The sequence below is a fragment of the Rosa rugosa genome, chromosome 4 (genome assembly GCF_958449725.1).
Source record: "Rosa rugosa chromosome 4, drRosRugo1.1, whole genome shotgun sequence".
NCBI classification, from domain to species: Eukaryota; Viridiplantae; Streptophyta; class Magnoliopsida; order Rosales; family Rosaceae; genus Rosa; species Rosa rugosa.
In genome coordinates, this window is record NC_084823.1 from 43,315,072 (window position 1) to 43,342,829 (window position 27,758).

The following is a 27,758-nucleotide window of genomic DNA, read 5'->3' on the forward strand; positions in this document are numbered from 1 at the left end:
TCCTCCAATCAAATATAACATTCAATTAAATTGTTTTTTTTCTTCAAAATTTCCTTATATTGCCTATGTAGTTTTACAATTTACCTAAAATAATTAAGTAAAAATAATAATTTCTATACATGGCCCATCATTTAATACAAAAATAAATTCAAAACAATCTGATTTGGAATTTTTCTAAACTAAATTAATTGAATATTATGATATAGTTATTACTCGATCTTCTAACCTAAAAACCCTTGAAATATTTCTTTTAGCAAATTCAAAGAGATTCCAACAACATATCAAGATTGAGAACCAACCCTCTGATTAATTTTTGTGGAGGAGAGACTTACTCATAAAAGAGCAATATAATGTGATTTTGATTCATTCTTCTTCTCGTGGTTGAAGAGAGATAAAAAATAGAGTAACAAATTGTTATATCTCATGTTCAAGGGCGTTTTAGTAAAAATAAGGAGGTCTACTTAGCTTTTCAAGTATTCTAAAAAGTAAATTAGAGGTGTACTAAGTATGTGAGGTCCAAATAGTAAATTTAGAGGTCAAACTAGAACCACCCAATAAATAATTAAAACATTTCTAATAGTATTTTCTATTCGATTCAAATAAGAAAAAGAAAAAAAAAACTATTGTGGATCATGAAGAGGCTAGAAGAAAGAGTGTGGGTGGTAAAGTGCTTGGTTTCTTTTACTATGGGAAGGTTTATTTCAAGAATGATTTTCTTGAAATATATAAATTTCCTTAATTTATATATAAATTTCATAAAATAGAACTTTTTAAGTAATATTTATTAGCAGAAAAATAAAATAAAAATTGAACAAATAGTTTTTGTAGCTTTGATGATTAACAAGGATTGCTAAACCCTCTTTATCGAAAAAAAAAAAAGGGTGGCAAAACACTCCTAAAACTTGTCTAATCCAGAGTATATTTAAAAACGGCTCAACTACATCCGAAGAATTCCAAGCCTCAAAATTTGGTGACGCCACCCTGATTAGCACTCATTATTACCAAAATTTCTACTATGATGCCAAAGTTAAAAGGCTGAGATGCGTTTGATCTCATATTGAAGAATGACCACTGAATAAAGAAGAAGATGAAAACCGCTATCATTGGGCGACTCCCTTGATTCGCTAAATTTCGTGTATTTTTTCTCATTTATTGTCGCATAGTAATTTACTGTAAAATCATAAAAGATCATTAAAAAAAAAAAAAAAAAAAAAAGGAAAGAATAATGAGAAGGGTAGAGTCCATGGTGGGGAGTGTGCATAGTCGGACACTGAAAATTAGATACCCCATCTCTGTCCATTTAGCTCAGATCCATGTAGTCTGTAGATGTGTATATATAACTTAACCCACCTCCCTCCCTCACTCACTCTCCATTTCATTTCATTTCTCTCCCACAAACAAACACACCCACCAATATCCCATTCCATTTCATTTCGAATCTAGATCCAAATCTCACACATGGGTTTTCCGGCCAACGGCGCCACCGCCGACCAGCAGCTCAAGTTCCTGATCTACGGCAAGACCGGCTGGATTGGCGGCCTCCTCGGCAAGATATGCCAGGCCCAGAGCATTTGCTTCGAGTACGGCTCCGGCCGCCTCGAGAACCGCGCCTCCCTCGAAGCCGACATCGCCGCCGTCAAGCCCACCCACGTCTTCAACGCCGCCGGCGTGACCGGCCGCCCCAACGTCGACTGGTGCGAGTCCCACAAGGTCGAGACCATCCGCACCAACGTCGTCGGCACCTTGACCCTCGCGGACCTCTGCCGCGACCGCGGCCTCGTCCTCGTCAACTACGCCACCGGCTGCATTTTCGAGTACGACCAGGCTCACCCCGAAGGCTCCGGCATCGGCTTCAAGGAGGAGGACACCCCCAACTTTATCGGATCTTTCTATTCCAAGACCAAAGCCATGGTGAGTCAGCATCACATTATTCTACTTTTATTCTGGTTTGGTAAGATCTCGTTCGAACATGAAACACTTTGGTTAGATCTCGTGTTTTTGTTTTGGATCTGCTATGATTTGTGTTTAGAGTTAGAAAGATGCTCTCTTTTCTTTGTTGATGGTAATCAGTCAAAAGTTAAAGATGCATGGTGACTTTGGATCTCATTTGGGTCAATAATATCTCTTCGTGTTTTTGAATTTTGATCTGTATATAATAATAATAATACTGTGAGGTGGGGTGTATTGATTTCATTGGCGTTGCTGTGTGTTAAGTATGTTTATGTGGATGTTCACTGATTTTGGTTGCTCCATCTTACTTGGAAGGTGGAGGATCTGCTCAAGAATTACGAGAATGTTTGTACTCTCCGTGTTAGAATGCCCATTTCATCGGACTTGCAGAACCCGCGAAACTTCATCACCAAGATTGCTCGGTATGATAAGGTGGTCAACATTCCAAACTCCATGACCATCTTGGACGAGCTCCTTCCCATTTCCGTGGAGATGGCAAAGAGGAATCTCACCGGAATCTGGAACTTTACAAACCCCGGGGTGGTCAGCCACAATGAGATCTTGGAGATGTACAAGCAATACATCGACCCCAGCTTCACCTGGAAGAACTTCAATCTTGAGGAGCAGGCAAAGGTGATTGTTGCTCCGAGGAGCAACAATGAGCTTGATGCGTCAAAATTGAAGAAAGAGTTCCCTGAACTTTTGTCCATCAAGGAGTCTCTCATCAAGAATGTGTTCAAGCCAAATCAAAAGACTGCTTAGGTTTGAATTTTTTGGTTTCCTTGTTGCTATTGATTGGATTGAGGGATCATGTAGGCTAATGCGATCTCTCCCTATACATCCCCTTCTCCCAGCTTCCATGCAGATGGCATGCATCTCTGCCTTAATTGTATTTGAATGTTGTATTCGAAATATGTAACAGAAAAAGAAAAAAAATTGTTTGTCTTTGAAATAACTTTGATCAGTCAATAAACTAGTTGGAAATGATTTATCAAGTTGAACTCTTTCGTAAGTCATTCGTGATGTACGTATGGATTTTAGTAATTTATATTGGAGAGCAATATTTACTCCTTGGATTCTGTTAATCAGTGTGGTGAGTGCGATCACTGATAATGTAGAGTCATAGAGTGACTATAGAACTCGATTGTTCTCATGAATGCCTGAACTTGGTAAACCGTAAAACATATTGACTGCAGAGCCCTTCACATCTTTTTATGCTATGATACAATGTCAAGAGTCCTTGGTTGTTATTCCAAATTTTCAATGTGTTGCAAGAAGGGAGGAAAGACATATGAAACGAATATAGTATTTCTGTGTTTTGTTTCAAAGCTGTAGAGACTCTGTAAAATTACCATGTCTTAGTTAAATTCAGATACAACTGACAAAGGGAAATCAATTAGAGACAGTACAGAGTGAAATGCTATTCAATTGCACTTGCCCGTATAACGAACTAAAATGTTGGATGGAGACTATGAAGTAGGGGTTAGTTGTGTCTGAAGATCCCATTTCTGTGGTACAAGGAAGAACCTTTAAAACTTGTTTTTTTCTCAGGTATGGAGTACGAATGTGCAGCACCAGGGAGGATTGTGTAGATAACGAGAGGGCTTCTCACCAGATGGATCCCATCAGTCAACACGATTGCACCGGACATGATCGGCTGCTGTGCAATAGGCGGACCAATTACCTTGACTGTGAAGGATTTCTTCTCACCGACAGAAGAGAAAGAAATGGTTGATGGTTTTACCGAAACACTTGAGGAGGGTGTGTGCGCCTTAATAGTATAGGTTGAGTTTGGTGATCCCACATTTGTGACTGTTCTAGTAAAGACGGCATTGATATGCTGGCCATCTTCAACTGCTAGGGAGAACGATGGATAGTTAAGATCCCAAGCTCTTCCTGGCTTTGTCCTGCCACAAGTACTGCTGTTGTCACCAGTGATGAGCTTCAAAGTGGTGGTATTGTAACCCTGCTTGCAGAGGAAATGTACATAGTCTGCTACATGTGCATCAAAAACAAGCCCGGGGTCTACAGCTTTCCAAGGGTTGATGTGACCAGACCCATAAGCGAATTCGAGGTCTTCATGCTTCTTTGGGTCCAGGACATGAGCTATTCAGGGGAAAAATGCACCCTCAGTTCCTGTCTTATTTTGTCATTTGAGGTTATAATGAAAGCAAGAGTACCGTTTGTTTTATACCTGTTGTCATGAGTGCAGATTTGATTGCAGCAGGAGACCAATTTGGATGTGCAGCCTTGACATAAGCTGCAGCACCACTAGCATGAGGGCAGGACATGGATGTCCCGGAGATAACATTAAATTCGACACTCCTGGTGTCATCTTCGTAAATGGAAGGCGGTGCCACTGGAGACCAAGCAGCAAGTATGTCAACACCAGGGGCGGTCAGATCAGGCTGTATACCATTCATCCACAATTTCAGCATACATAATAGTGTTCAGTGTCTTCAGAAACATATTTGAAGGAAAATGACTATGAGTTTCTTTACGTTCAGATTTGTCTCACCTTGAGGATATCTGGGGTTATAGGGTTGGGTCCTCTAGAAGAAAATGACACAACAACAGGTGCCATGATATCCATGTCCGTCTCGCCAACAAGAATTGTTGCATTTGGATTCCTGATACAGGTAAGTTTTCGTTTCATTGCAATGATGCAGAAAAAAAACTTGCATATTTAGAGAGTTACAAATGAGATATACTTACGCTGTTGATCTGATATAGTTCATAATTCTCTGTCCATCTCCTATTGTAACCACAGTTGTTGCTAACGGGTAATTAAGTGCCAAATCAGAGGAAGATGAATCAGCCATAATTGTACCAACACCATTGGCTAGTAGAACACCCGAACCATCGTCTATGGTTTCACAGAAAACAATCTTTCCCTTTACTTTGTGTGAATTCAGGGCTCCATTTGGACAAAAGCTTGCAATCTCCGAGTTAGCTCCAGCAGAGAAATTAGCAGCATCTCCTCCCCATATTAGGGGATATGACTTTCCATTCAGGTCGAAATTATTAATTGAAAGTCCCTGCATTACATCATGGAAAATGATTTATGTGGTATTAATAAGTTGACTTGTCATTGTACTGCTGATGTAGGCTTCAAACTCACACTATAGACTTCTCCATTGCCAAGAACTGCTTTTGCCACAAATTTTCTGTCAATGGTGCTGGCAGCAACGGTCATTATCCATGGTGCATAATTAGAAACTGATAATGGAGCAGGGCCAGAGTTTCCAGCAGAAGTTGAGGTCACTATACCATATTTCATGGCATGGAAAGACCCAATAGCAATGGGGTCTTCTAAGTATTGGAGTGGGAAGTCACTGCCAAGTGAGACCGATATAATATCAACTCCATCTGCTATTGCATCATCGAATGCTGCAAGGACATCTGAAGAATAACATCCAGATGCCCAGCAAACTTTGTAGACAGCAATCCTAGCATTCGGAACTCCACCTCTTGCAGTTCCAGAAGCTAACCCCAAGTAACTGGCTGGCACCTCGCGGCCTGCTGCAGTTGAAGCAGTGTGGCTTCCATGTCCGTTGGAATCTCTTGGGGACTGGATGTCAGTGGGGTCATAGGAGCCATCACTGTTGTAGTAGCGGGCTCCAATAACTTTGCTGCGATGTCAAGTGTTCCATTAGTTGCGAAAAGATGAGGCAAAAACACCAAATGCACACAAGAGTGCTTCAAGTCTATTATAATTTTTGCATATTTTCAAATTCTTAATCCACTTTTTTGGGAGAAAGAGAGCTCACTTGTTGCAGGTGAAGTTGGCACCTTTGCATTTGCCTTTCCATTTCTTAGGTGGAGGGCCAAAGCCATCATCACTGAAGCTATCAGATTCCGGCCAGATTCCTATGAAACCAAAATTGCTTAGAACGTCTCGAGGTTTTCAAAAAGGAGGCAGTAAAGATTATGGAGAGCATTCATCTCTAGTAATACCTGAGTCTAGAAGCCCTATTACAACCTCTCCTCCTACAGATGCTCCAAGTTGGCCTTTGCTGAAACCCATGAAGTCCCACGACCTTGTTGTGTGAAGCTTTAGTCTGTGGTTTGGAATCACTGAAACTATACCTTCCATTTCTGCATAACCAATTTATCTCTTACATATATTAAGCTTTTAAATGCATTTAGTAGAAGTGTATATATGCTTGAGAACTATTCACCGAAGAATCTCACCTGCCAACTCTGCAACTTCTTCATCCGACAACTTTGCGGCAAACCCATTAAAGCTCTTCCCATAACTATAGATCAGCGACTCTTTGGCCGACTTGAAGCTGCAATTGGGAAAACACAAATGCTTGAGATATCTGACTTGTATGGCAAGTAAGTAGAATTTTTTTTTTTTTTTTTTGCCAATCGGGAAAAACAAAAACTCTTGGTCTTATTTTAGTGTTATTGACCTTCCAAGTACGCTTTGTAGCACTGAATGGTGTGTGGATTGAGCAGGGAGATTATGGTGCCGCTCTCCCATGTATACAATGTGAACCTACACTCGAAGATGTACAGTTTCCTCAGTAAATTTAATACACAGATCGATGTTCTCCTACGCAGATTGATAACATATTTTGTATTTACATACCTTCCTCTCTTGGCCATGGCAAGATAGAGCAAATGCTGTAAGAAATAATGTGTATAGAAGGAAATGAGTAGTCATTGGTACCAAATCTGCCTGCGGTACAAGCTGATCGATAATGTTCGATATAAAGATTAAGATCCATATTGGTGATTATATAAGCAGAAGAAGTAGGGGACTGCTAGGGTTCAGATAATTCAAATTCTCTCGTATAGATCAACCGGAGCAGGCCGGTCCTTTGGTGCTTCTGGTTTTGTAATTGTCGCCAAATAACGATTAAAAAATAATTTCAACAAATCACCATGAATTGAAGCTCGAAGTTACTTTATTAATTTCACAACCTAACCACTTTCAATTGTTCCAAAAAAGAGATTATATTAAATGGATTTGTCAATGCAGTTAAAATGTTGCAATTGTCCCAGAGTCAATGGAAGGATCAACTCTCTCTTTTTTTTTGATATTATCACAAAATAGTTATCATTCCTAAACCGTCTTGCGACTGCAATTGATATTGTGTTTCATTTTTCATTTGTTCTGCAACAGTATCTCTTGAAGGGAGAGCTTGAATTTTGATTAAAATAAATCAAGTTCTTAATAATTCTTTTATTACCATTTACTAAAGATTGATAAGTAAGAGAGCAAATAAGAAGAAAGAAAGAGAGGAGAAAAAAAGAGAAAAACATTTCCTACATTATATACTTCATACACAATTACAAAATATTTTAAATACATACCCTTAACTACTTAATATACATCTCTATTATTTAATTTTTGAAATCAGATTTCAGTCATTTTATAAGTAAGTTAAATGACTAAAACATACATCTATATATTAGACGAATAAAAAAATTAAATCACTCCTATGTCCCTTTCTACACCTATGAATCTGAGTTCATTAGCTAACTATTCAACTTATATTTATTTAGTTATTGCATTTGTTTAACATTTGAGTTTGTTTTGTATTAATTTTTTTAATAAGTAGTTTTCATCTTGCATACCATATTGAACAAGTAGTGCATGTTCATCTTGCAAGCCATATTGAATAAGTAACATATATATATATATATATATATATATATATATATATATATATATATATATATATATATATATATATATATATACAGATCTTATCCAGAGCGGAGCTCCGTTTTGAAATTAACGTGTGAAGTTCGAGTTTTGGGTCACTTTTCGGTCGCATATCCACATCTCGACCGTTCAGTTTTTAGGTACTACTGTGTAGATCATCTCTGCAAATTTTCAGTTAAATTGATTATCGTTAAGGTATCTAACTCACTTAAAGCAATGTATGGACTGAATCTGTCAACATGAACCGTACTAGCTTTAAGGAAGTTATCAATGCCTTAACGATCATCATTTTGGCTGAAAATTTGCAGAGATGATCTATACACTAGTACCTAAAAACTGAACGGTCGAGATGTGGATGTGCGACCGAAAAGTGACTCAAAACTCGAACTTCACACCGTTAATTTCAAAGCGGAGCTCCGCTCTGGATAGGATCTGAATATATATATATATATATATATATATATAAGCCCTTCTAGTGAGGGATCCTTTTTTTTTGCAGCATGTACCATGCAAGGAATGTTTTAAGGCGCCACATAGCGGGGTAGCCTAGGATGACATTGTATGAGACACACAATCCACCACAATGAATTTCACTTCTGCCGATACACAATTTGGACTTTCTCCCATTGTAACTTTCATGTAATCCGAGCCCAGGGGCTGAATAATATCCCTGGAGAAACTTATCAGTGGTTCGTTGTCTTGAGATAGCTTAGACCGACCACGATGCAGGGCCTTGTAAGCAGCCCGGAATAATATGCTTACCGATGTCCTTGTATCGACCAACACCTTGGAAGTGAGGTAATGGTCAATCTAAATGGTGATTAAGAACGGGTCGTCGTGGGGCATGCTTACATTGGCCTCTTCTTCCTCGTGGAATGTGATTGACTTCCAACCTGTTCTAGCCTGATATACTGTGGGTCACCCTTATTGAAGTTGAAGACCTCACTCGCATGTTTGGCCCTTGTACATCATTTCTTGGCTTGATGAGACAACTGACGTTTTGTTTCCCTACTATGGATTATGAGGATCTTTCTATAGATATCAATAGCTCCCACCTGCTGGGGTGGTACATACTGTTGTAGTTTGTCGTTTTGTATTAGCGACTCGATTGTGTTTTTTAGCACTATACAAAGGTTCTTAATGTGCCTAGCATCCTTGTGATAAGTGCAGTACTTTCCTCTGTCACACTATGTGAGCTTGCTCTGAGAGAACTTTATGGGTGGTGGGCCAGGGATGTCGTCTCTGTTCTCGTTCCAAATTATCTCATAAGAGGCAATGAGTACTTTGAATACCTCGTATCTTGGCCGTGGGGCGAGCTTGATATAACTGTTAGGGCGATTCTTCTCCTATCGTTGATAAAGTATGCCCTGGCGGTCGCTGCTTTTATTGGCAAAATCCTTGCTTCGTTTGTTTTGGGACTAAGGTGACTTGCTGGAGTCTTGGTTCCATTTCGTTTTTTTTTTTTTTGTATCCTCTCCAGCTGAGGATGGTGATGTCAGTGGCACATCTTGGCCTTTGTAGGCCCTCAATGATGAATCGACACCGTATGTCTCAAATTCTACCTGTGGGTATCTTATCGCGGTCGTCATCATATTCCCATGGAGGACTAATGTTGATCTCGTACAAAAAGTTTCCTGACCTGAGGCCTTGGCTAAAAGCCATTTATGCCAGTCCGCAGTCCAAGTCCCTGCACCTTGCAGTTGTCGTCTGCCAGCGGTTAACGAATGCTTTTAGACTATCAGTGTCCCCCTATCAAACTTTGAAGAGCTGAGTTGAGGTGTGATAACCATCGGTTCACAGAATGAATCGGGCCACGAATTTGTCTGCCAACTGCTTGAATGATTCTACTAAGCTTGTTGGCAGCTCATAAAACCAACTTAGGGCCTCCTCGAAGAGGGTTTCTTGGAACACATTGCAACAATCCTTGTTAGAATAACCCTTGACACTTGTTTGTGACCGGAATGTGTCTAGATGCTGATTGGTGTCACTGGTCCCGGTGTAATCTATCTTGAGGTATTTAGTGACATTGGACCACACTGCACTTCGGACCTACCGCGTGAATGGTCCTGGTCGATCTTCAAATCCTACAATCAGTGGCCGTGTACTTGACCAAACTCTCACTTAGCTCTATCCTGGATTGGAGACTAGCAATAGATTGGCTCATTTAGAGCAAGAGTGATGTGTTGACATCAGACCTATGCTGCAGAGAGGGTTGTTGGTTAACGTTCAAGTCCACCTGGGTTGGTGCAGGTGGTGGTGACATTCCTTGCATACTATCCAGACGTAAGATGACCTGTAGGTGGATCACACGAGAGCCTAACGCATTCTCACCTGAAATTGCTTGCACCCCGGGTAGGGTGGGCTGCACGGTTACGTTAGTAGCTAACGCTCGTGTAAGGGCATGATTTTGTTGCTGTCTCCGATCCAATGTGCGTGCTAACGCTGTGTTTTCTTCCTCTAACCCCTGAAGTTTATCCTGAATGAGTGAGTTTGTCTCCTGATCAAGGCAACTCTGCTTGCAGAGAGCAAAAATGTCTGCCTTCATTAGTTCTATCATTATAGCCGGGTCTCAGTGTGGGGGGCGAGCTGTTGACCCCTACATATCGCTTGCTGGATCCAAAGCTCCCAAGTCTTCCATTAGACAAGGATGAAGTCAAATTTACCATTAGACATTTTTGATTTCTCAGCTCGCACGAAATGTTTATATGTCTACTAGTGTTGTATACAATATTCACATACTGGTTATAAATAAATAGATACCTATCAAAACCAACAAGTTAATTGAAGAATAAATTGGGTAAACCAACCATTGGATACAAAGAATGGGATAAGATATGTCTGGTAAAAATATAAGCCAATTTTATTTTCGTATTGACCCGATCCACATGGTCAATTGTAATGGTCTTAATACCCTTACAATAAAAACACTAATTGTCATTCCATCACAAATCCTACTAGGGACAAGGTTCACCCCTGCACTCTTATGGGGTCAGTATATGCTTACCCATGTACAAAAATTAGAGGAGAAAAATCATTGTGGTTCTGTTACCGTTGGAAACACAATCATTTAAGGCAAAAGGATATAAACGTCTAAAGAGTGTATAATTAACATATGGAGTGATTGCTGGACCCCCTCCCAATTCTCAACCCAATTATATTAAACAACTTTAACTTGGTCCACATGAGATATAGTAACAAATAACATAATAGAACAACAAACTTTTTTTTTCTTTGAGAAATGAAGTCAAGGAATTAATATTGCTTTCTTTATTATCTTGTGATTAATATATATTGATTTTTTCCTTGCTTTCCGTTACATATATTTGATCTCTTTCTTTTTGTAAGCAGGTTAATAAAAAATATTAATGATTTGTGCATGGAGATATTGTTTTTGATACATATTTTCTTTATTTTCTAAATAATAATACTATCTTACCAAAAATAAAAAGTTAAAATTATCATGTCAAGAACTTATATTCAAGTCTCGACCGCCCCAACTTTCAAATCCTAGTTCCACCCCTGGCTATGAACAAGTTAATCGTGGGAATTCTTGAAAAGCATGAATGTATTTGCTGTGAAGTCATGGTTAGTAAGATACATGGGTTCTCATCTGTCTGTGCTTTTACTGATACTGTATGACTTTGAAAATTTGGAAATGGTTAAGTCATGTTGGGTGTCCATAGTAAATCAACGGGATTACTATGCGATGAAAATTGTTAAGTAAATTTGAATGATTCCTTAATGGAAGTTGGAATAGAAGTAAAGGCGTAAGTGTTGGATGATAATCCAACCATGAGTAGTGCTCAGTAATCGGAACTAATTGTGAAATTGGCCAAAAAGATTATTGTTAGCGATTGGTCAAACATTGGTCAATGCGGTCAAACTTTGGTCAATCTTGGTCAAACCAGGAAAGGTTGGCTTTAAATATTTGTTCGACGGATTATTAACATTAACTATGTTGGAATCTAAGATTCCAGTTACCCGAGGATCGGAAGGTTCGTGAATCTCAGACAACATAAAAGGCTAAAGCATCAGAATCCAGGTAAGGGACTCGGGACTCACTCGGTTAGTTGTTTTCCTTTATAATTAAATGTTTATGCACATTTGAGTTGCATGGTTTGGTAATTGATGGCCTGAGAGTGAGTGGAACATTGCGATTCCTTGGGCTTCGAACTCCTAAACCTCTAGAGGGGCCGTATGGACGAAATGGTGTCTGACATCCTCTGAGGTGTGGCACTATTTCTAGGTAATATGGCATAAGTGGACACTCTCACTATGCTTACCAGGTTATGACGTTATTTGAGGTAAGGCCGTGTAGTTGGTCTACAAGACCGGCCATCAGGTATTATGTATTTCTTTGAGTTTCGTACATTGGATTTTGAGTCCGAAAGATATTTTTAAGTTTGTCGTTCTTTAAATAAAATGGTTTAACTTTTTCATACTGGGATCCCAAATTATTATTTTATCTGTCGGTTTTCAAACCTAGCCAGGGTGAGACTCCTATTGAGCAGGAGGACGAAAGCTCCTCCCTACAACAGTGTGGATGCAGGTATTATGCACTGGTAACGGGACTGGAGCGGACGGAGCTGGGTGTGCGGATTTCGATAGTATATTTTAACAGAAATCAGGTTCCGGGTTCCAATCACATTCTTGTTTCTTAAGGTTGTATTTCCGAAACTTGTCTAAATTTGTTTATTGTATGTTAAGTCCTTTATTCCTTAATTTTTACAACGTTAAGTCGTGGGCGAACATTTGAATTTAAAGTTTTAGAAAGGTTTTCACCTCAAAAGAATTTAAAAGCTTCCGCTGTGTATTTTTGTGAAAAATTTATTTTGAACAAATTTGTCTAGCGAATTTCTAGAATGTAAATCGAATTTTCAGTTTATGATTTAGAGACTCGCGGCACTGTAATGTACTCAAATTGGTAAGGTGCAGTTTGGGGCGTTACATTACCAAACCAAATAGCACCCCTACTAAGGCCCCGTTTGGGATTGCTTCGCTTTTAAAAAAATCAGCTTTTGTTCAAAATTTAGATTTTATTATGTTTGGTAAATAAATAAAAAACAGCTTTAATTGAAAGTTATAGGTCACTGGTAGCAGATTTTAGAAGCAGCCTAGAGGTTGCTTTTGGAAGCTGATGTGGATCAAAACACACTCTGCAGTTGTTTTATGTATTGACAGCACTTTTAAAAATATTATTTACCAAACACGAAACTATTTTAATTCACAGCTGATTATTCTCACAACACAGCAGCATCAGTTTTTTTTAAAAAATCACAGCAATCTCAAACTAGCCCTAAGACGTAACAAAAAGGTCTTTATAACTTTTAAAAAAATAAAAAAAAAGACTTCCATTTAGACCTCATGCCAAATCGATAGGCAATCATTACTTTATGTTTTGACATGCATCATAGACAAGGGAGTGAAATTCACACTCTGTTTTACAATCTACACTTTATGAAAATTTTATTTTTTTGTAGCGTGGATTGTAAAATATTAAAATAAGGAGTGTGAATTTCACTTTCCAGTTTTCATAGACAATCCCAAAAATTTATATTCAGAAGGGAAATTTCTCAAAAAAAAGCCTCAGCAACATTCAGCAAAATGACCATCAAAAAGCCCCAACTTCACAATTGAAATACAAGTCAATCTGAGTCTGAGTCTGAGTCTGAGTCTGAGTCCGAGTCAGATTCGGAGGAGGTTTCAGATTCGGATTTGGAATCCATCTTACGTTGCACATGCTTTAATGGGTCCAAGTATTCTATCTCTGCTTTCACCGAGGTGCGCCTAAGCTGAAGCAACTTTTTAAATAGCTCACGCTCCGAAGAACTACTGACAGAAGCAGGCCGGACAGTCATCTTCTCAAGCACAGGTGAATACCGAAGCAGAAATGTGATGAGACCTACTTCAGATTGGACACCTGAAATGCCGGTTAATTTCACAACTCGCAGTTGGGTGAATGAGCAGTTCTGGAAGTCATCTAACAACGACTTCGATTTTCCCACCGCTGGATCATGTTTCCGAGCCTGCACAAGATCAAGGTGATCGATCTATAGCATGAAAATCTCACTTTTCAAAAAACCAGAGTTTCATAAAGTTGGCGGAAACATTAGCTTTACTGCGTGCTCCATAGAATAAAACTCACCTGAATTTCTAGTTGTCGAAGAGCAGGAGAGCTTACGAGCAGAAATTTAATGAAATCTACTTCATTTCTGGCACCAACAGAGAAGCTGGTTACTTTCAGCGTCTTCAGTTGGCTGAATTCGTCCCAGTTCTGGTTGTCATTTAACCAATAGGTTGTTCCTCCAGGAGCAAACGCAGTCCCATCTCCTTGGCGAACCTACGTATACCATTGAACGAAAAGCCAGCTCACTAGCTTTAGACTATATAATCTCATATTTCTGAAGAACCAGCTCACTGAACTACGAACTTTTAGAGTATAGAAGAAAATTTCAGCATATATCGATCTTTAATATAGTAATACTCACCGAAAGTTCTAGATCTTGTAGGGCAGGTGAACTTCTTAGAAGGCGTATAGCTGCTAAAATCTCCTCCAAATTAGTCAAGCGTATGCTCAAACAAAGAGACTTCAAACAAAGATATGGTTTCGGCAGCTCCTCTTGCAAGGAGTCAACAGCACACTGGAGCAAAAAGGCCATGTAAATATAGATGATCCATGTATCGACCAGAATAATGTAAGTATGAAATTAATCACACAATCCATTACCTGTAGAAAACAACCTTGAATTTTGAGCTTTTTGAGATGACTCAGTTGAATGAAATATTTTAGCAAGTTGCTACAACTCCCAGAAGCTTGTAGTTGGTTTATTGCAACATACACAAGATTCAAGGAATTCTCAATATTAAGATCCTCGAAAGCACCTTCGACATCAAGGTATTTGAGATTTGGTGCATCAATGTTGAGATGGGCGATACCCTTACATTCATATAGAATCAGGTTCGCAAGCAGAGGACAGCAGCAAATCAAATTTTTGAGAGCACCTTTGTCAATGGTAGACTTTTGAATATTAAGGCTCTTCAATTTCCCAAACCCTTCAAACGAGGACGGGATTTTGATAAAACAACCGTTTAACTCTAAATATTCTAAATCTTGACACGAAAACAGTCTTGAAGAGACATTGTAGAGAGATCCCTCCCATTGTTCCAGTATGACCTTTCTGACAGAGGTTCTCGACAAATGACGAATCCATCTATCTATATGCCAAGAGTTGACATGCTTATTTTGATGAGAAAGCTTGAAGGTGACTATGGAGGTATTATTTTCTTGAAGTGAAAAAACTTGATCAACAATGTGACAGAATTTTGTTTTTCTCTTCCTCTTGGTTATTTTACCATTTTGATCTGAGACGCAACACCGATCATCAAACACAAGATGTGGGAGCATATCGCAATTGTGCTTCCAGTTTCTTGATAAAACAGTTGTCCTCACTGCCTCCTTGATGGACAGCTTACACAAAATTCTGTGTGTAACATCAACTGGTAAGTTGCTTATTCTGTCCATATCTATCAAGTTAATCAACAAGAAGAAAATATCGTTAAACTAAAACAATAAAATCAACTAAAACAATAAGACAATGGCATGCAGTCACAATATTATAGTAATTTTTGAATCTTTTTATTACCTTAAACTTGATGAGACTTGTGTATTTAAAAGGATCGCTCTATTGCAAAGTCTCAATCCAAGATCACTGCGAATGCAATATACTTAGGACTGGTGAGAATACGACTTGTCAATCTTCAATGGGCACTTCTTGATGCATGTTGCCTATAGACGAATAGGTTTTGAGATTTAGACACGCAGAGATGTTTTATGTTTAGGGCACAAAGACAACTGGGCCTAAAGTCGGTTTGGGCTTCGGTTAGGAGTCTGACAATTTTTTTGAAAAGCAAACAAATCGTTAGTTTTAGTCATAACAAGATTACATTTAGCTTGTTTGGATTTTTATCCCGACTACTATGAATGAAAGCCAAATTATTATTTTTTTAGAAGAAAGACAAAATTTAGTGTCAAATGCTTCAATAAATTTTAAATTACCGTTAATACCCTTTAAATAAAACAGAATGAATTATAGAATGAACAATAGCTGGGGGCCTACTTTTGGCTTTGGGTTGGAGTCTTGGAGAGGAGTCAGGATCAGTGAAAGAATAAAAAAACATGTTCAAAAGTGAAAACTGAAAAGTACCCATATAGTTGGAATCTCATGCCCAAGTGCTCAACTCCTAAGCTTTTCAAGTTACCACTCATTTCCCATTAATCGTCTAGCTAGGACATTTTTCCAAGTATCAAATTGGCTGGCTTCCTCGACGGAAAGAAGAACACTTTCACTCTTGAAAAATCCAGAGGCTTTCAATGCCAAGGTACATTTGTCATTTAACCCCGTTTATCTTGTTTCCCATATTTGTTACGGATTTTAAGTGAGCTAAGTTGCAGACTTGTATGAAAACGTTTAAAGAAAACAAAAAGAACAAAAAAAAAAGTTGGGAAACTGGAGTTCAAGATGGGGGTTTGTCTTAGAAACATAGGAAATTTATTGGTTGTTGATGATGGTGTAAGAAGCAGTGGAAGATAAATTTGGGTTTGTTTAAGAATCAAATGGTCATGTTGAATTGCTTTATTTACTTTATCTGGGGCTTGAAATACTAAGATTGGGTGCTGATGATCATCATCAGTTTTCATAACCTTGCTTTGGGATGTCCTTTTTTAGTGTCACTATTGCTTTGTAGTTCATATTTGCTCTTGGAAATGTACTTGTATAGTCCTTGTATTTGTATTTTATCTGGGGCTTGAAATACTAAGATTGGATGCTGATGATCATCATCAGTTTTCATAACCTTGCTTTGGTATGTCCTTTTTTAGTGTCACTATTGCTTTGTAGTTCATATTTGCTCTTGGAAATGTACTTGTATAGTCCTTGTATTATTGAGCTTCTTTTGTGTCACTATAACTTTTTGTATTTGATGAATGGTCAACTGTGTTTCAAATTCTGTTAGTGCTTTTTCCATGAGAATTTTGTAGGAGTTGATGCCTGGAGGTGTGAATTCACCTGTACGTGCTTTCAAATCTGTTGGTGGACAACCTTTTGTGGTTGATTCGGCCAAGGGCTCTCGCTTGTGGGATATAGATGGGAATGAGTATATTGACTATGTGGGTTCTTGGGGCCCTGCAATAATTGGACATGCAGATGATGGGGTACGTTCTATTCGATCTCTCTTCTCCTACTCCATTCTTTAATTTCAAAGTATATTGAAACACTTTCTTCTATTGACAATTTTGGTTATATGATTAGTTCTCATTGTCTGAAGAGTAGATTTTGTTTCACCTTGGCCGCTCCTTAGCGACAGAGATAGTTATTATGTACTCAATTACATTCAGGTACTTGCAGCTTTGGCTGAAACAATGAAGAATTGAACAAGCTTCGGTGCACCATGTCTTCTAGAGAATGTTCTGGCAGAAATGATGATCTCAGCTGTTCCAAGCATAGAAATGGTTCGATTTGTCAACTCAGGTACTGAAGCATGCCTGAGTGTGCTCCGCCTGGCCCGTGCTTACACTGGCCGAGGGAAGATTGTTAAGTTTGAGGGTTGTTACCATGGTCATGCCGATTCATTTCTTGTGAAGGCTGGTAGTGGAGTTGCCCCATTAGGACTCCCAGACTCACCAGGAGTTCCTAAGGTAGCCACTGTGGATACTCTAACAGCCCCCTACAATGACTTGTTGGCTGTGGAAGCTCTCTTTCAAAGTAACAATGGAAAAATTGCTGCAATCATCCTTGAACCTGTTGTTGGGAACTCTGGTTTTATTCCCCCTTAAACCCCATTTCCTTAATGGTCTGCGCAAAATCTCCACAGAACACGGTGCTCTCCTCATTTTTGATGAAGTGATGACTGGCTTCCGCTTGTCTTATGGTGGAGCACAGGAGTATTTTGGCATTACGCCTGATCTAACAACACTCGGCAAGATCATTGGTGGCGGTCTGCCACTTGGTGCATATGGCGGAAGGAGGGAGATAATGGAAATGGTAGCACCAGTAGGTCCAGTGTACCAAGCCGGGACCTTCTGCGGCAACCCATTGTCAATGACTGCAGGGATTCAGACTCTTAAGAGTTTAAAGGAGCCAGGAAGTTATGAACACCTGAATAAGATTACAAGTGAACTAATTCAAGGTATCATAGATGCTGGGAAGAGGGCTGGGCATACAATCTGCGGTGGATACATAAGTGGGATCTTTGGGTTTTTCTTCACTGAAGGGCCTGTTTACAACTTTGACGATGCAAAAAGGAGTGACAGCGCAAAGTATGGGAGGTTTCATAGGGGAATGCTGGAGGAAGGTGTGTACTTTGCTCCTTCACAGTTTGAGGCCGGCTTACAAGCATGGCACATACTCCTGAAGACATCCGAATTACGATCGATAGCTGCTGCAGCGAAAGTTTTTAGGCAGTAGTTGTTTCTCTATACTAATTTGTGGTTTCATATACTGTTTTTCTTATATTTTGCTTCTTGCTGGATTGCGAAATATGTCTATTTTTCTTTGTTTAAGTTCTTTTACTTTTGTAATCTATGAGTGTGAGCCTAAAAAGAAGAAGAAAGTAATCCAAGAACAAGATACATGCCTTACAATTAGAAATTTTTCGAGAATGTAGAGAGGCACCGAATGTGAGCCTAGGAGTGAAAACACAATAACAAGAGCTTTTTTCCCATTTCTTGACCCCATCTCAAACCCTTTTCTTTTCTTTAAGAACATTTCTTTAGTTGTTCTTCAGAGACACAAGCAAGAAGTACCATACATGCTTGAACCTCGCCCTTTCTTTCAAGCAAGAAAAACATTTTCTCCCAGTGTTTGAATCAAAATCTCTTTCCATCTTTTGAAACAATAATTGACCCCATCAAGGAAAAGAAAGTTGAAATTCTATTCAAAAAGAAAATACCTACATATAAGGAAAACAAGAATTGAAATTTGTGTTGGAAATAAACTACTATTGTAATGAGTATATATAGAAATATATACTCAAGTCAGTAATCAGAATATAAAGTAAGGAAGAAACTAAGGGATGTAATTGATTACGATAAAGTCAAAACGAATTGATTTTTTAGCTTAATATTTCAAATTCAAATGGATGATAAGATTGTACATACATGTACATTTGCAAGCATAATTAGCTCTAATGGGCTACGCTCATTCTACCGCCAAAGGTATTAATTCCAACCAAAGGAATGACATGCAGACACACCGCCAGGCGGGCTACAGCCCCAACGTCGGACTACCTCCAGATCGCCGCCGACGCGCCGCGCCAAGATGGCATCAGAAGCTTCTGAAACTGGGAACTGAAGCATATCAGTCCCACATCGAAAACAAAGAGAAGATCAACCTCTTCATCACCTATAAAAGGTCCTCTCCTCTCTCCTCATTAATTACGCATTCAATACTTACCTACTGTTACTTTGTCAACATAAATACATTGACTAACTTAGGCATCGGAGAGTTGAAGACCGCCCAACGCGGTCTCCCTCTGACGCCCTTTGTATTTTACTTGACAGGTAGCGGAGGCTTTGAGAACGTCACAAGTATCGATCCGCCCACCGGATCAGCGTTAACAAAGGTTCAGCTACCGCCGAACTTTTAGACATTAACATTGGCGCCGTTTGTGGGAACCCTTGAACAAAAGGCCATCCCACCACAATCACCATGACTAACGGTAGCGGGGGAAACGCTGAAGAGCAGGCAGACCATCCCGCCGTCCCCCAACCTCCCGACCCAGCAGTAGGCGTTAACCGCGCACTATTCACAACCCCGGCCAACCCCGGCGGTGAGGCAGATTCGAGCAGCAGCCGCCCGCCGGGTCAAGATCTCGTCACTATGTACGAGCTAGCACTGGCGGATCTTCACAAGGCAAACAAGGAACGTGAGGCGGAGCGCAAGGAAAAGGCTGAAGCCCAGCGGCAGGTGGCTACGCTCATGACACGTTTCGAGGAATTAAAAAAGACGCTGGAGGCCACCGCCCGCCCAGCACAGAGCGAGCAGTCACATAGCACCAGGCATAGCCGACCCGGCACCGGAACGTTGGGACCGGGGCCGGTCATACAGATGCAGGTACCGCTGAACCCACCCGAGTTATTGGGAATGGGACCACCGCCCATACCCTAACCCATGTTAGAACAAGAGGCGGAATCACTCCCGCACACCAACCACTCGGAGGCTAGGGCAAGGACCGAGAATATTCCGCCTGTGCCAAGGCGCAGGCTGTCCCAGCGGGTTGTTCAGGCTGATTCCACCAACGATGCAACCGCCCAGGTATTGGAAAGAATGCACCAGCTGGAGCAGAGGTTGATCCGGGCGGAGTCGGGCGTCCCAGCGCCAACTCAGAATCCGCTCTTCGCTTCCAGACCCGGGCCCTTCACCGCTGCCATTCTGCAGGCTGTCAGACCGGCATATGCAAAAACCCCAAAGATGGCGCATTACGGTGGAATGTCTGATCCCTTCGTCCACATGGACACCTTCAAGAAGGTCACCAACAACAGGGGGTTCGACGACGCCACCTTGTGCCACTTGTTCAGCGAAACATTGGATGGCGAGGCAATGAACTGGTTCTTTGAGTGTCCGCCGGGGTCTGTCAGTTCATTCAATGCACTATCCCATGCTTTCCTCTCCCGGTTCATCTTATTATCCGCTGGTCATCACAACACAAGTCAGCTGTTCAGCGTCAAGCAGGGGGAGGACGAGTCACTGAAGGCCTTCGTCACAAGGTGGCGGGCGGCAGCATCTCAGTGCCGTGACCTAGACAAAACGATGGCGTCAGCGGCCTTCAGGAAGGGACTGCTCAAGGGACCGTTCCTCTATCACCTCAACTACAATCATCCCAATGAGACGTATGACCACGTCATGAGTGAGGCGGTCATTCACGCCCAGGCGGAATTCATCACATACGGAGAAACCCCACCGCCACCACTAACACCAAAATCAACACAGCCATCTTCCAGTCATCAGGAAACCGCTAGCAAAACCCCCTCAGCACCATCAACTGACAAGAAAAGGGAGTGGCAACAGGGCCACCACCAGAGCAAGCGGCAGAAGGACCAGCATTACCATAAGGGCAACCGCCCAACCCATGGGGATAACCGCAACAAGCAGGCGGAGTCCTCGAAGCGGTATGCAGTTTTCACGGTCCTGACTGCCTCATATGAAGACATCTACAATCAGTGCAAGGATCAGATCCCACCGCCACCCCCTCCAAAATACCCAAAAACAGGCAAACCCAGGAACACCGGCAAGTGGTGCAAATACCACGAGGACAGCGGCCACAATACCAATAGCTGCAATGCTCTCAAAACGGCCATCGAGACCTTGTACCGTGACGGCAAGTTGGAGCAGTTCAAGGTGCGTCAACCACCACCAGTAATTGCCAACGTTGAGACCTTGGGCCGCATCAACACCATCGATGGCGGTGCTCCAATCACCAGCATGTCTCACAGGGCAAGGAAGCGCTATGCACGCGCTAATCACCCAAAGGAAGTCTGCAACATCCGCTACGAAAGATCTGCCAAGCTCCCAAAATCAGGTTGGGAACCTATTACCTTTTCGGAGGAGGAAGAGCGCGGAGTGCATTTACCCCATGACGACCCATTCTTGGTCGATGCCATTCTGGGCAAATTCTCGGTGGGGAGAATTTTGGTAGATAGCGGGTCCGCTGTCAACGTCATCTTCAATGGTTGCTACGACCATCTCAAGCGGAACAAAAAACTACTCCAGGATCACGAGCCACTGCTCAGCTTCTCCGGTGACGTCAGACAACCGCTGGGGTCAGATTACATGCGGTTGGTTATTGGCACTAGCCCCTGCATGGCGGAGGTACATACAGAATTCATTATTGTCGACTGCTTCAGTTCGTACAACGCCATCATTGGTCGACCAACGCTTAACAAGCTCAAGTGCATCATTGCCGGGTACATGCTTCTCATGAAGTTCCCCACACCCAACGGCACGGGCTGTGTCAGGGGAAGCCAACAGCTGGCACGAGAATGTTACTAAACGACTATAGCGCGGTCGACGCGCCGCCATGAAATTCTGACAGTGGGTAGTGAGGCACCGCCACCAAACATCTTTGAGGATCCTAGGGATGAGGAGGAGAAGTATGTACGGAAGGAGCCGGTCGACCCTGACACGTCGCTAAAGGTTGTCTGCCTCTCGGACGAACACCCTGAGCGGACAGTCCGCATAGGCGCCCATCTAAACCCAGAGGTGGAGGCAGAACTCACTCAGTTCCTACGTGATAATGCCGCCGTCTTTGCATGGTCATACGCGGACATGCCAGGTATCTCTCCTGAAATTATCACTCATAAACTGACCATCAAACCCTCCTTTTATCCCATCAAGCAGAAGCGAAGGGCCTTTGATGAGGAAAAATACCGGGCAATCAGAGAGGAGGTTGCCAAACTCCAGGACATTGGGTTCATCCGCCAAGTCATCTATCCCCAGTGGATCTCAAACCTGGTAATGGTCAAAAAGGCCAGCGGCAAGTGGCGGATGTGTGTCGACTTCAAAAATCTCAACAAGGCATGCCCGAAGGATAGTTTCCCGCTACCTCGTATCGATCAGCTAGTCGATGCAACTGCCGGACATGAGCTCCTCAGCATGATGGACGCTTTCTCCGGATACTGCTACAATGTCATGCCTTTCGGTCTGAAGAACGCCGGTGCAACTTACCAGCGGTTGATGAACGCCATGTTCGCTGAGCATCTGGGAAAAATCATCGAGGTCTACGTGGACGACATGCTAGTCAAGAGCGTAAGGGCCAGCGGACATGTGGCAAACCTCAAGGTCATAGTAACCATTCTCTTGGCCTACGGCATGCGCCTCAACCCAGAGAAGTGTTTCTTTGCGGTCACCGCAAGCAAATTCCTGGGCTACATCGTCAGCGAGCGAGGCATCGAGGCTAACCCAGACAAGGTCCAGGCCATCCTTGACCTGGCAGACCCTGAATATAAGGTACACGTCCAGTGCCTCCAGGGCAAGTTAACCGCCCTTTCTCGGTTCATCTCTCGACTCACTGATAAGTGCGCCCCATTCTTCAAACTCCTCAAAACAACGCACAAGAAGGTCATCAACTGGAACCCAGAGTGCCAGGCGGCGTTCCAGGGCTTAAAGGAATACCTGGCGGCAGTCCCTCTCCTTTCTGTTCCTGTGCAAGGAGAAACACTATTCATCTACCTGGCGGTTTCGGCATCGGCGGTAAGTTGCGCCATTGTCCGGCGGGAAGGCCAAGATGAGCTTCCAGTGTTTTATGCCGGCAGAGGCATGAACGGAGCAGAAACAAGATATCCTCCCTTGGAGCAACTGGCCCTCGCACTTATCGTTGCTGCCAGACGCCTCCGGCAATACTTCCAGGCTCACACGATCCATGTGTTAACCAATCAGCCGCTGCGGCAAGTGATGCAGAACCCTGAGCACTCGGGGCGCCTCAGCAAGTGGGCCATTGAGCTCAGCGAGTTCGACATAGATTACAGGCCAAGAACCGCCATGAAAGGCCAGGCAGTGGCGGACTTCATCGCTGAGCTAACCGAGCGACAGCCGGAGCCCGGTGTTGAGACAAGGCCCGGAACAGAAATGGTGACCGTTGAGGAGGTAGCCCCCCCACAGTCAGATTGGAACCTGCATGTGGACGGCTCCGCCAGCGCCAAGGCCAGCGGCGCCGGAATCATCTTAACAGGACCCGGGGGACTGAACGCGGAATATGCGTTAAAATTCAACTTCAAAGCTTCAAACAACATGGCGGAGTACGAGGCACTCATCGCTGGTCTACTCCTCGCCATTGACTCGGGGGCTGACAGCGTCAACATATTCAGCGACTCCCAGCTAGTCGTTAACCAGGTCAACGACAGCTTCCAAGCCAAGGACCAGCAGTTAGCGGCATATTTGGGGTACGTCAAAACGTTGCTAAAAAAGTTCAAATTTCACAACATCACACAAATCCCCAGGGAAAAGAACGCCAAGGCTGATTCACTGGCGAGACTGGCAACCGCCCAGCCACATCAGAGTCCAGCGGACACAAGGGTAGAATACCTTGACAAGCCAAGCATCACAAAGACCCTGGCGGAGATCTTCAACATTGAAGTCAACTCCAGCTGGATGGACGAGATCATTGCATATAAGCGCAACGGCACATTGCCAGAGGATAAGATCCAGGCAAGACAGCTCAAGCGGAGAGCAACCCGCTACAACATTCAGAATGGCAAGCTGTACCGTCAGGGGTTCACCTACCCCAACCTCCGCTGCCTAACCCCAGAGGAGGGAAAGATCGTCCTGGCGGAAATCCACGGCGGAGAATGTGGAAACCACTCAGGTGCCAGATCATTGGCCAACCGCACATTGCGACAGGGCTACTTCTGGCCCACACTGGGTGATGACGCCCGGAAAATTTCGAGGTCTTGCCACAAATGCCAACAGTTCGCGGATCTCCCACATGCACCGGCGGAACCTCTGTCAGTCATCATCGGCCCTTAGGTTCACTCCACGTGGGGCCTCGATTTGATGGGAAAATTCCAAACCGCCAAGGGCCAATTCAAGTACATCATTGTAGCCATCGACTACAACAGCAAATGGATAGAGGCGGAGCCACTAACGGCAATTACTACCGCCAAGGTCATTCGCTTCCTCTGGAAGAATATCTACTGCCGCTATGGTGTCCCACACACAATCATTACAGACAACGGTACACAGTTCAACAACAAGGAACTCATATTGTTCACCGCCAACTTGGGCACCAAGTTAAGTTTTGCATCTGTCGCCCATCCCCAAACCAACGGCCAGGTCGAAGCAGCAAACAAGATAATCAAGAAGCTGCTAAAAAAGAAGCTCGACAGCGCCAAGGGTTTATGGGCGGAGAAGCTTCCAGAAGTCCTATGGGCCATCCGGACGACTCCAACTACCGCCACCGGCGAAACTCCTTTCTGCATGATGTTCGGCACAGAGGCGGTCCTACCTATTGAAGTAACTCAGCCTACCGCTAGGGTCGAGGGCTACTGCCCAGACACCAACGGCGACGGCATCAACCTGGACAGGGACCTCCTAGAAGAAAAAAGACTCAAGGCCCATTTGCGCAACTTGCAAAACAAAAGGCTGGTATCGCGTTTCTATAACGCCAGAGTCAAAGCCCGGAACCTCTAACTGGGGGACTGGGTAATGAAAGAAGTCATTCAACCACCAACAAAGCTCCGCCCAACTTGGGAAGGCCCATACAACATTGTGGAAGTCGTGAGCCCAGGCACCTTCTACTTAATGGACAAGGATGGCGTCAAATCGGCCCACCCTTGGAATACTGAACACCTTCGATATTATTACAAATAGTCAGACCGCTACCCAGCAGCATCTTGACTTAGCTAAATTTTTGTTTAATATTTAGCTAAGGGAAGCTACCCGACGGGTACTACCCGATTTTTGTACGCTGATCAATCAGCTATCAATGAAACGAGGAATTATTCAAACCATTGTTACCAAGTCTAGCACTGAGGGCAACTGGCAACGCCAGCGATCGTCAGCGGACCTCGTCCGCTACGAGGTGCACTTGGACCAATTTTAATTCCTTTAATGTGTCATTGATTGACAAAAGCAAAATGTAACTCAAAGTACTAACGGTACAAACACATGGGGCAAACACAAACTCAAAATTTCATATTATTCAGCAAAACATTACAAAATGGCATGCCTCAACGGCTACAAAAGAAACAAAGTTGAAATATTGGGAGCGGTCCAAACTGGCCTCAGGGGTGGCCTTCGACATCTTCTGCTTCAGCAGGCGGCGGCACGACCGCTCGACTCGTCTGATCGGATCCTCGCGCTGTCGGACTTGGAGTCTCGATGGTGCCATCCGCACGGGTGTGCGCCGCCAAGAAACCAGCGCGCGACACCTCCGATGGGGTGGGGTTGGGAGTCTGCTGGGACCCTTCCGCCGGATGCGCACCACTTTCCCCGCTACCTGACCGGGCACCTCCCGCTGGAGCGGCCACGCCGTCTCTCTCCGTGGGGGTACTCTTGGCTGGCGGCGCATCGGGCTGCGACGCTTTGGTGAAGTCGATGGCACCCTTCCGCTTCAGCATATCTATGTTTGCCAGGGCCCCGGCCTTCGCCGACTCTGTCATCGCCTTCTTAAACTCCGCAGACCGCTTGAATGCCTCGACAGCGGCTGCCGCAGCGGTATTCCCTTCAGCTCTCAGACGAGCAACCTCACCTTCTAACCGCTTCAACTCCGTCACCCTGGCGGCGGACTCCCGCTGTACGATAATAAGTTTTTTGTCCTTGGCGGCAATCCGCTCCTCCAGCAACGCAACGTCCCGCTCCAACTTGGAGACGCGGTCATTCCTCTCCAAGTCACGCTCGATGGCCACGCGAAGCTTACCGCGGGCATCGGCAAGGTCACACTCTGCCTTAGCCAGGCGCCGCTCTGCCTCTGCCAGCTTCTCCTTCTCCTCTGCCAACTCCCTCTGGAGACCTTGAATTTCCTCCCGCAGCTCCCCCTCGACCATGGGCTGCTTCGATGCCGCCACAAACATGTCGTGCAGTCCCGCAGATATTTGCCCAAACGCCAGGTTGAAGGGCGATTGGTCAATTGCTGTCGGGCGTGAGATACCCGCTAGGCCGCCGAACCCTAGCCGTTCGCATAGGTGGAAGAGAAATTCCCGCTCCCCATCTGTCATGAACGGTGCGTACTCGGCAAACGAGTCTAGCTCGCTGGCGACGGGCTCTTCTCCCTCCCCCACAACAGTCTTCGACGGAGCTCCTCGGGCCCTCTTCTGTCGGCGCGAGCCGATCATCTCCACGTCCTCCCCCTCTTCCTCGTCAGGGGAGTCGGCCTGCCGACGTTTTCTCTCCGGCGCCCTCTGGTTCCCGGCGGCAGTCTTCGTCACCCTCACCGGCGGTTCCTCCCTTGCTGCAATGACAGTATCCGCCGGCGGCACCACCTTTTCCTTTTGGGGGCCACGCCTGTTGGCGGGCATCCGATCTTTCTGCTGCCCAGCCGCAGCGCCTCCCTTCTTCCCGCCAGCCACTGGGACCCCCGCCTGCACTACCGGCAGGCCATCCTCACCAAGATGGGAGTGGTGCGGCATTCGCAGCACTACCGGAACCTCCGACTGGCTCAGCGCCAGTGTCTCGGGGTTCACCAGCGTCTGTTGGGCCGCCAGCCCCTCGGCGTACATGGTCTCCAGAAAATTGTCCACCTCGGCGCGGTCCTTTGCTTTTTCGAAAGCGTCGCGGCTCGACTTATTTCCTGGCGGAGTTTCTGGGAAAATATACATAAGCCAGTCAGTCTCGGCTACTTATTACAAAGGAAACATCGGTCTGACGGAAATTTCTTACCAACGGAGCGAGTAAGTTTCTGGTCGACTAGCAACTCCCAGCCAGTCAGAAGTCTAAAGTCCAGCAGGTTACGGTTCCGCCAACAGCCTCTGATAGGAGCAATGCGACACTCCTCCTCCCGCGTTAGGTTGTACCGCAGTCCCGCTGCACAAACACAAGTGGATTAGTAAGAATACAAAGCCTTCAAGATAAAAACCCCGCCGGCTACCGCCAGCGGAAAATGGTCACCAACCTCGGATAGGTTGGAATTCCGACTTAATCCTAAACGTCGGCCCTTCTTCGTTCGCTCCAGCCTGGTACTCCCATCCCTCCGTGGCGACACAGAAGGTCCCCCACCAATAGGACATTGAATCCCTTAGGTTTTCTATCAGCTTCGGTGCTCCCTGACGGCGGCTCAGGTTCACTTGCCCTCTGCAACCCTGGCGCTTCACGTACACCAACTCGTAGAAGTGAAGCACTTCCGCCACGGTAGGCCCCTCGCACCCGGACAACCGCCACAAAGAGTTCATCGCCAGCAGCAGACGCCACATGTTGGGACAAACCTGACCGAACGCAAGGCCGAATTCACACACCAGGATTTGCAGATTCGGCACCAGCGGTAATGTCACTCCTTGGCGGAGTATCGCTTCGTGAACGGCCGCAAATCCCACCGGGAGAATTGACGCCTTATCATCCGCAGTCGGCGGGCGCAGCTTCACAGAGCCCGGCAGCCGGAACGTCCGCTTCATCTTGCTAACAGCGGCGAGAGTCATCCGCCCTCC

General features: G+C 44.0%; 3 protein-coding genes and 1 pseudogene across 3 annotated transcripts; 2 read left to right on the plus strand and 2 right to left on the minus strand.

Annotated features, from left to right (window-relative positions):
* The first annotated feature begins 1,280 nt into the window (after positions 1 to 1,280).
* On the plus strand, positions 1,281 to 2,945 carry LOC133743416 (bifunctional dTDP-4-dehydrorhamnose 3,5-epimerase/dTDP-4-dehydrorhamnose reductase). Its single transcript, XM_062171350.1, has 2 exons — positions 1,281 to 1,911; positions 2,266 to 2,945. The coding sequence occupies exons 1-2, from the start codon at positions 1,459 to 1,461 to the stop codon at positions 2,710 to 2,712; spliced, it is 900 nt and encodes a 299-aa protein (XP_062027334.1). The 5' UTR covers positions 1,281 to 1,458; the 3' UTR covers positions 2,713 to 2,945.
* A 363-nt stretch (positions 2,946 to 3,308) lies between these two features.
* On the minus strand, positions 3,309 to 6,735 carry LOC133743415 (cucumisin-like). The gene is made up of 10 exons (XM_062171349.1): positions 6,548 to 6,735; positions 6,369 to 6,454; positions 6,145 to 6,242; positions 5,908 to 6,048; positions 5,721 to 5,820; positions 5,072 to 5,582; positions 4,666 to 4,988; positions 4,469 to 4,580; positions 4,145 to 4,358; positions 3,309 to 4,056 (listed from the first exon to the last, which is right to left on the minus strand). The coding sequence occupies exons 1-10, from the start codon at positions 6,620 to 6,622 to the stop codon at positions 3,434 to 3,436; spliced, it is 2,283 nt and encodes a 760-aa protein (XP_062027333.1). The 5' UTR covers positions 6,623 to 6,735; the 3' UTR covers positions 3,309 to 3,433.
* Positions 6,736 to 13,275: 6,540 nt separating this feature from the next.
* LOC133744866 (F-box/FBD/LRR-repeat protein At1g13570-like) lies at positions 13,276 to 15,152 on the minus strand. The gene is made up of 4 exons (XM_062172895.1): positions 14,358 to 15,152; positions 14,119 to 14,271; positions 13,776 to 13,970; positions 13,276 to 13,680 (listed from the first exon to the last, which is right to left on the minus strand). Exons 1-4 carry the CDS (start codon positions 15,150 to 15,152, stop codon positions 13,276 to 13,278), a joined length of 1,548 nt encoding a protein of 515 aa, XP_062028879.1.
* A 1,521-nt stretch (positions 15,153 to 16,673) lies between these two features.
* Positions 16,674 to 18,093, plus strand: LOC133707486 (glutamate-1-semialdehyde 2,1-aminomutase 2, chloroplastic-like; annotated as a pseudogene).
* Positions 18,094 to 27,758: the final 9,665 nt, after the last annotated feature.

Coding starts and splice junctions, on each gene's coding strand:
- LOC133744866 (XM_062172895.1), bottom strand. CDS start 15,152: ATGGACAGAATAAGCAACTTACCAGTTGATGTTACACACAGAATTTTG. Junction 13,971..14,118: donor TACAAGATCTAGAACTTTCG/GTGAGTATTACT, acceptor TGGTATACGTAG/GTTCGCCAAGGAGATGGGAC. Junction 13,681..13,775: donor TTCGACAACTAGAAATTCAG/GTGAGTTTTATT, acceptor TTCATGCTATAG/ATCGATCACCTTGATCTTGT.
- LOC133743415 (XM_062171349.1), bottom strand. CDS start 6,622: ATGACTACTCATTTCCTTCTATACACATTATTTCTTACAGCATTTGCT. Junction 6,049..6,144: donor AGAAGTTGCAGAGTTGGCAG/GTGAGATTCTTC, acceptor TTGGTTATGCAG/AAATGGAAGGTATAGTTTCA. Junction 5,821..5,907: donor AATAGGGCTTCTAGACTCAG/GTATTACTAGAG, acceptor TTGGTTTCATAG/GAATCTGGCCGGAATCTGAT.
- LOC133743416 (XM_062171350.1), top strand. CDS start 1,459: ATGGGTTTTCCGGCCAACGGCGCCACCGCCGACCAGCAGCTCAAGTTC. Junction 1,912..2,265: donor ATTCCAAGACCAAAGCCATG/GTGAGTCAGCAT, acceptor CTTACTTGGAAG/GTGGAGGATCTGCTCAAGAA.